This window comes from Lonchura striata, chromosome 26 (assembly GCF_046129695.1).
Source record: "Lonchura striata isolate bLonStr1 chromosome 26, bLonStr1.mat, whole genome shotgun sequence".
In the NCBI taxonomy this organism is placed as follows: Eukaryota; Metazoa; Chordata; class Aves; order Passeriformes; family Estrildidae; genus Lonchura; species Lonchura striata.
Window position 1 is genome coordinate 4,882,262 of NC_134628.1, and position 7,988 is coordinate 4,890,249.

General features: G+C 54.5%; 1 protein-coding gene across 1 annotated transcript; it reads right to left on the minus strand.

The window, feature by feature from the left end:
• Positions 1-778: 778 nt before the first annotated feature.
• Positions 779-1,894, minus strand: POU3F1 (POU class 3 homeobox 1). The gene has a single exon (XM_021554806.1). It carries the CDS (start codon positions 1,892-1,894, stop codon positions 779-781), a length of 1,116 nt encoding a protein of 371 aa, XP_021410481.1.
• Between the last annotated feature and the right edge of the window lie 6,094 nt (positions 1,895-7,988).

Consider the following 7,988-nt stretch of genomic DNA (forward strand, 5'->3'; position numbering starts at 1 on the left):
CAGCGCAACAAGCGCATCCGCGGGGAGCAGCGCAACAAGCGCATCCGCGGGGAGCAGCGCAACAAGCGCATCCGCGGGGAGCAGCGCCTCGCCCGAAGCGCGACAGCGGCGGGCGAACCCCGCCGGGCAGCGCGGCTGCGAACCGCGGGGCACCGCTGGCCACCGGCAACGGGGCTCCCCGCCGACACCGGCAACGGGGCTCGGCGGCCACCGGCAACGGGACAACGGGACCTCGGCCAAGGCAGCGCCGCCGCCGCCACCGGCCCCGACGGCCGCGATGTCCCGGCCGGGCGGCCGAGCCTGCAAAGACGACACGAGACCGGTTCCTGGGTAAATGGTTTATGTAAGTAATAAAATATTTACTATAACATAAATAGAAACGTACCCTCGCAGTCTACATTGGTTTTGCAATAAGAGATACAAACAAAAACCGAACCCCCGGGGAATGGACCGGACTGAACCCACCAACGGGAGGGTGCGAGCTCCGCGCACGGTTAGAAATAAATAGAGACGGGCCGGGAAATGGTTTCGAAGCGTCCCCCCGGGCGGGCCGGGCCGGGCAGAGCGGGAGGGGCCGAGCCGGGGGCGCGAGGAAGGGAATAAATTAGAGATCGCAAACCTTTGGCTACTGCTGCGGCGGCCGCGGCGGCTCCGGCGGGCGAATAAATAGAGCGCGGGGCGCGGAGCGGGCGGCCGGGCCAGTCTGAGAATAAATTAAATCGCGTCCCCCGCTGCCCGCGCCCGCCGCGCCGCCGTCGGGGCCGCGGGGGCCGGGCAGTCACTGCACGGCGCCGGGCAGCGCGTGGTGCAGCGGCGAAGTGTCCGCCTGTGCGTAAACGTCCTCCATGGGGGGATGCGGGACCCCGGCCGGCGTCATCCGCTTCTCCTTCTGCCGCCGGTTGCAGAACCAGACCCGCACCACCTCTTTCTCCAGCTGCAGGGAGTCCGCCAGGGAGGTGATCTCGTGCGCCGAGGGCTTGGGGCACTTGAGGAAGTGGTTCTCCAGGGCGCCCTTGACGCCCACCTCGATGGACGTCCGCTTCTTGCGCTTCCGGCCCTGCGCCGCGATCTTGTCCAGGTTGGTGGGGCTGCCCGTGCTGGAGTCCGTCTCCTCCAGCCACTTGTTGAGCAGCGGCTTCAGCTTGCACATGTTCTTGAAGCTCAGCTGCAGCGCCTCGAACCGGCAGATGGTGGTCTGCGAGAAGACGTTCCCGTACAGGGTGCCCAGCGCCAGCCCCACGTCGGCCTGCGTGAAGCCCAGCTTGATCCGCCGCTGCTTGAACTGCTTGGCGAACTGCTCCAGGTCGTCGGAGCTGGGCGCGTCCTCGTCCGACGGCTCGGGCGGCCCCAGCGGCGGCGGCGAGGCCGCCAGCTCGTGGCCGCCCGCCTCCTCGGCGCCCAGCGGGTCGCGCAGCCCGTGGTGCAGCGCCGGCGCCGGCGGGCCCAGCATCCCGTTGAGGCCCGCGTAGGGCTGCGCGTAGAGCAGCGGCTGCCCCGACGGCGGGGACATGGGCGGCAGGTGGTGCGCGCCGCCCTGCGCCCAGCCGCCCGCCGCGCCGCCCGCCGCCGGCTGGTGCACCAGGTGCGGCCGGTGATGGAAGGCGGCGGCGGACAGCTCTTCGCGGGGTCCCGGCGGGCCGCCCTTGGCGTGCTCGGCGGGCGGAAGGTGCGCGCCCCCGCCGCCCCCACCGCTGCCCCAGTCCGTGCCGGCGCTGGGCAGCCACTGGTGGTGCGCCAACCCGACGGCGTGCCCGGCGGCGGGAGCCAGTCCCTGCAGGTACTCGTGGTGCATCATCTTCTGCACCTCGCGGTACGTGGTGCCCTGGTGCAGCCGGTCGCCGTCGGGGTGCATGAGCGCGGCGGAGCGCGGCAGGTACTGCGCGGCGGCGGCCATCGCGTGTGCGCCGCGCCGCCCGCGCCGCGCTTTAGAGCCGCGCGCCGGGGCGCGGGGCCGCCGCGCGCCCGCCCCGCCCCCGCGCCCCATTGGCCCGCCCGCCGCCGCGGGTGGCGCGCGCCGCCCCGCCATAGGGCGCCGCCGGCGGGAGGGGGGCGCCGCCCCGCGCCGCCCGCTCCCCATTGGCCGGCGGCGGGAGGGCGCTGCCCACGGGATTGGCCGGCGAGGGGGAATGGGCGGGGCGGCCCGCGGCGGAGCGGCCGCCGATTGGAGGAGCGCGGTTCATTCATGCCGAGCGGCGCGGGCGGCGCGCAGCCTCCGCCCGCTGCGCTCCGCGGGCTGGCCCCGCTGCTCAGCTCCCCATCGAGGCCAAGCTGGGGCGTCAAAAGTCGTGATTGAGGCTTTTTGGTAAACTTGGAGCTCCTTCCTGAGCGTTCCACGGGATAGAGCAGCAAGGGCCAAGAAATGAGGATCTGAGATTGTCTGGGCGTCATGGGAAATGTGGCTCTTGGATGCTGCCTCAGAGGCGAGTCTCTGAGCCGGTTTGAGGGTTGGCACAGGATAAAGGGTGGAGGAATTTGTGGGAAAAGACAATGACAACAAGAAACAGACGTGTCTCGCAGTGCTGGGAGAGGGGCAAGGGATGTCTTAATTAAGCCAGCTGCAGACTTCATCTGGGGCTTGTGGCCCAAAATGAATCAGGGTGGGCACCAGGAACATTCATCACTTCTAAAAATTAATCTTTGTCTCTGTGCTCTATCTGTAGGACGGGAGCAGAGTCTGACCTTTGCCAAGGGCTTGGGCGAACAATGAACCGTCGGATCAATATGTGTACGAGTGTAACATGTCAAGATGCCCTGCACTCTCCTCAGCTGGGCAGGGTGGCTTGCTGCTGCTGCTAAGGACATTAACTGCAGCCTCCTGAAAGCTTTTTGTGAGGCGTGCCACATCCCTTCCTGTGTTGGGGGCACTTTGTCATTTCGGGGTACCAAAGCACTGGTTTGGACTGGGGTCCTGCAGCCCTGCCTGCTGGGAATGTTGGAACCAGCAGATGGAAGAACCCGTTTTGGCTTCTGGGTTTGGGGGGACCAAGCTGCAACACCCCACCCTGGCACAAGGGCAACACAGTGCCCAGCTCAGTGCCCACCTCTGCCTTCCCTGGCACTTTGGCAGTGGTGGCCCTGTGGCCACAGGGTGAAGTGCTGCCCACAAGCACCCTGTGATCACTGATTTCACCTGCATTGATCCTCCTCCTGTTTTACCCAGCTCCTGGGGCAGCTGCTGGGATCACACGGGGCTGGAGAGGTCTGTCTCCTCCTCCAGGCTTGTGTGGGCAGGTGCCAACACCCAGCCAGCCCCACGGGAGCTGCTTCTGCCAAACCTGCAGCCATGGGGCTGGTGCTGGTCCATGGCAAGAGCTCAGCATCCTACAGAATCACAGAATCCCAGAATCACAGAATAATGAGGTTGGAAGAGACCTCCAAGGTCATCAAGTCCAACCTATGCCCTAACACCACAACTAGACTATAGCACCAAGTGCCAAGTCCAGTCTTTTTTTACACATATCCAGAGATGGTGTTTCCACCACCTCCCTAGGAAGACAATTCCAGTATTTTATTATTCTTTCAGTGAAATTTTTTTCCTAATATCCAACCTGTACCTTCCCTGACGTAGCTGAGGCTGTGTCCTCTTGTTCTGTCGGTGCTGCCCAGTGGAAGAGACCAACCCCACCTGTGCAACCTCCCTTCAGGAGCTGTAGAGAGCAATGAGGTCACCTCTGAGCCTCCTCTTCTCCAGGCTGAACAGCCCCAACTCCCTCAAACGTTCCTTGTGTGCCAAGCCCCTCACCAGCCTCGTTGCCTCCTCTGAACTCCTGTCAGGGTTCTGGGGAGCTGCTGGACCTTGTTTGGTTGAGCTGTGGAAAGAGCAGCTGTGAGAGTGGCACACCTTGCTGCTGGCAGTCTCAGCTATCCATTGTCTTTGGGGACAAGTTTGGGACTGAACACGTGCATTTTTTTGCTCTGGAATTATGTGTAATTAGTTCCTTTCACTGACCCCAGGGTCTCTTTTCAGGTGTACAGCCCTAGAGAAAGGCTGGACTTTGTAGGAGAGATGGGTTGCAATAGATCATGGGACATATTTCATTAGGAAAGTAATTTATCTTTCTTATTTTCCTGAGGAATCCTTTGCCCACACTGCATACGTTTGTAATGAATAGAAGCCTTTCAAATGATTCAGTGACATGCTGTAAAATATCATACTTGGTTAAGCGTTTTCTCTATATTTTTTCTGACCTAGACTCATATTCATGTCAACTCTCCATGATGCAGTGCTGTAATATTAAAATTTTTGGTAGCCAATTGCTTTTGATATTTATATCCATTTTTAAGGGAATCACAATGAATAAATGTGCCCGTCTCTAACTTTATGCAAAATAAGCCGTGTATAAATCAGTAAATCATTAATAGAATGAATCATTTCCAAAGGCTGAAGACTGGATTGCATTTCAAACTTTCATCTGTTCTATATGTTTCAGAAATTACCCAAGGAGAGGACACATCACATGTGATAACTGAGGTGCCCATCACAGACTTTACACAGTAGTGCTGGGTTATGTTTGATCAAATAATCTTTGTAAACCAAGGCATTGTGCATTGATTGTACTTTGGGCTTGTTCTGCTTAATAGCAGTACAGATTAAAAACTGGGAACAGCAAACAGCAGAGGAAGATGCAAAATTCCCATTTAACTCCTCCCTCAGCCATTCCCAGCTCCAGAAGTCAGAGGCAGGTGGCAAAGCTCTCTTCTATTAAACAACATGAAGGAGATAAAAGCAAAGGAGAGGGTGCTGACCCTAAGTGAAGAGGACAGGAAAGATTAAGATGTATAAGCACTAATTTCAAGATCCAGACCTGTGTGTTTGTGTTCCTGGTATCCCTGTTCCCACTGAGGTCTGGGACTGAGGAGTTGCACAGTTTAAAAGACCCTACTGAGATTTCATTGTGTTGAAAGTGTCTTTCTGGTTTTTTTTAAATACATTTTATTTTATTTATTCTTATTTTTACATAGCTTTTCAGAGCCATACCATGCAGCAAATCCCTGTAGGAGGGCATCCAGGTTTCCTAGCAAGAGCTAGTTCTTTCATTAAGCCTTGCCAGGGATATTGGCATGCAGTCCATCCCCTCTTCAAGGAATAAACAACCCCATGGGCAATGTTCGATATGATTCATTCTCTGTGTGACTGTGACAGCATCAGAACCTGCCTCATGCAGCTGGATCTGAGGCTGGTGGGAGGACTGGAATAAGGAGGAGGCTGAGCACGGAGGGAGCAGAGCTGGGACTGCTGTGCACAGCCAGGGAGCTGCTGCTGCTGCTGCTGCTGCTGCTGCTGCTGCTGCTGCTGCTGCTGCTGCTGTTGCTGCTGCTGTTGCTGCTGCTGCTGTTGCTGCTGCTGCTGCTGCTGCTGCTGCTGCTGCTGCTGCTGCTGCTGCTGCTGCTGCAGCCCCGCTCTGCTCGCTGCCCCGGCCAGCCCCAGGCACTCAGAGCTGCTTGGGAGTGCTCCGTGATGAGGAGCTGGGTCCTGTCAGGACAACTTCTCCCTGGGAAACAGCCCCACATCTGGGCCTCCTGCCCTGGGGGAGCAGTGCTGCTCCTGCCTGGGCCCCTCTCTGACAGCAGCTGGAACAGCTGGATCAAACACTGGAGCAGGGTCTGCAGCAAGGAAAGGCACCAGCATTGCCTGTCAGCTGGGAGGAGGCCAAGAGTCAATACTCCAAGTAGGATCTGCCTGTAAGTGTGAAACTGCCCTGACAAGAGGCAGCATTTCCCAGAATTTGTAACATTTTGCCTAAATGTCTTTCATCTAGGACACCTCGGAGCACAGATAAGAAATTTTTACAACTTTTTAGGTGGCTTTACCTTTTGGCAGAATCTTATTTTTGCTTTGCTCATCTAAATGTGCAGAATTCTTAATTTGGTGAGTGACAGTTAACAGGTTAGTGGCTGGGACAACAGTGAATTGAGCCATAAAACTAGAGAGGAAGAGAGCTAGAGAATAAATCACGGAGAACAGTTAATACAAATGTGTGAGGTATGCTCACTATGATTAGCTGTAGTCATATAGAGTCCTGTAATTATTTGAAAATTGTCCAGAAATAAGTTCTCATGAGACCAAAATGAATGCAAAAAATGCTGTTGTGATCTTTTATTGAATCAATGAAATTTAGATTAGGCAGTCACTAAATTCCTGTTTACACAACAGACCTTAATGGTTCCAAAGGAAGCGCTCAAATGTAGTCGACAAATAATCCCTATTTATGAAAGCCCCATAATATGCATTTACATAATCCCCACTTTAAAAAGCTATATCAGCTCTAAAGTTCTTCAGCTCAGAGATATGCCCTAGGGGATTAAAAGTAATAAACAAAACAAAAGGAAAAAGATGTATACACACACATCCACCAACGTGCACCACAGCCTTTAGGATTATCACACGCAGGAGGAGGCAGGGATAACACCCCAGCTCTGCTCACCCCACTGCACCTCCAGCAGGGTTTGTGCATCTGCACAGGGATGAATACATGCACCTGCATCTCCACAAGTGGCTCTGCATGACTTGCAGCACGTGTGTGCTGCTGCAGTGTCTCTCTGCATTCTGTCTCTCCTGCCTTGCCCGGTGGTTTGGCACAAATACCACATTGGTTCATCCTGTATGCCCAGGAAGTGCCATAATGAAACAAACAGTCTTACTCGTGTTTTGAGGTGTCTCTAGCAGCTTTAGAAAGCAGCTGATAGGACACAGAACTGTGGGTTGTGCATTTTATTTGTACTCAAGATGACTGGCCAGTTGCTGATATTCCCATGTGACGGATGTGGCATTTTGCTGTCGAGGTGCTGTCCTTGAGATAAGAGCTATGACAGGGCAGGGACCTGCACCAAGAATGTTAATGTTGCTGGAGGGCTTGAATTTTAAAAAAGCTGTTCTTTACTGTGGAAAACAAGCTGCTTCTGAAAAGCTGATTATTCAGAATTGTGAATTTTGGAGACTGATTTCTTACCTTCTGAAATGTTGCCTTGTCTTTGCAACTACCCATTTTTTAGAAACAAAACGTTATGAGTCTGGTGGAGCCTGAGTTTTGCAATTCTGGTAGTTGGGTCACATTTATATTGGATTCAGTAAAAGTAAGAAAGGGAAAATAGAATTAATTTCCAGCTTTAGAGAAATACGTTTGCTGCCCGTACATTCAGAATTCTCTGAGTATCTTTTGCCTCAAACTCTTTGATTAGCATTTATAATATAAATGAGAGCACAGAAGTGCAGGAATGTTGGTATTTACCCTCAGTGAATGCCAGCATTCAAATGATGTGGGGTTTTGTGTGCACAGAACATCCTTGCCTGGAGCTCCAGCTGTGAGATCCAGCTGTGGTGGTGCTGCTGAAATGAGAGTGATAGCTGGTGTGCAGCTGCATGCCCTGGCCTCTTCCCATCTGGCCCAGCCCTTCTCCAAAAGCCAAATGGGATTTTTCTGGTTTGCTGGTGTAGGGCAGAGTCCAGTGTCCCCTCTTCTCCTTTGCTGCTGCTGGTGTCCCTGCCCACCACCCCTGGAGAGCTCTGCCTCCCTCTTCCTGGGGAAATCTCTCCTATCTCTGCATAATGGCCAGAAGAAATCTTCACCTTAAACCCAAACTCATTCCTGAGTGAGGTCAGGGGTAACAGGAGGGCTTAGCACCAGGCTGCACCAGCTGCCCAAGGCACTGAGTGTTTCTTCCCAAAATAACACAGGAGGTTGGTAATTTCACCCTATGTGTTCTCAGCTCCACCTTAATAATGAAGCTTTTTGGTTTCTATTTGATGAGGATCTTTGCAGTTTACATAAAGCAACCACATGAATAAATACTCAGTTTAGAAGAGATAAGACCTGGGGGTGAGTTTGGTGGGGGTTCAACAAGGAAGATTGTGCATTCAGCAAACAAAGATGTCTATGGCTGTAGCATCACTTGATCTTGTCAATCTAATATCATCAGCTGGAACGTGGAGCAGAAGCAGGTGTTATTTTGCTGGAGTGCACTAGCAGGAGCTCAGGAATCACCACAGC

Coding starts and splice junctions, on each gene's coding strand:
- POU3F1 (XM_021554806.1), bottom strand. CDS start 1,894: ATGGCCGCCGCCGCGCAGTACCTGCCGCGCTCCGCCGCGCTCATGCAC.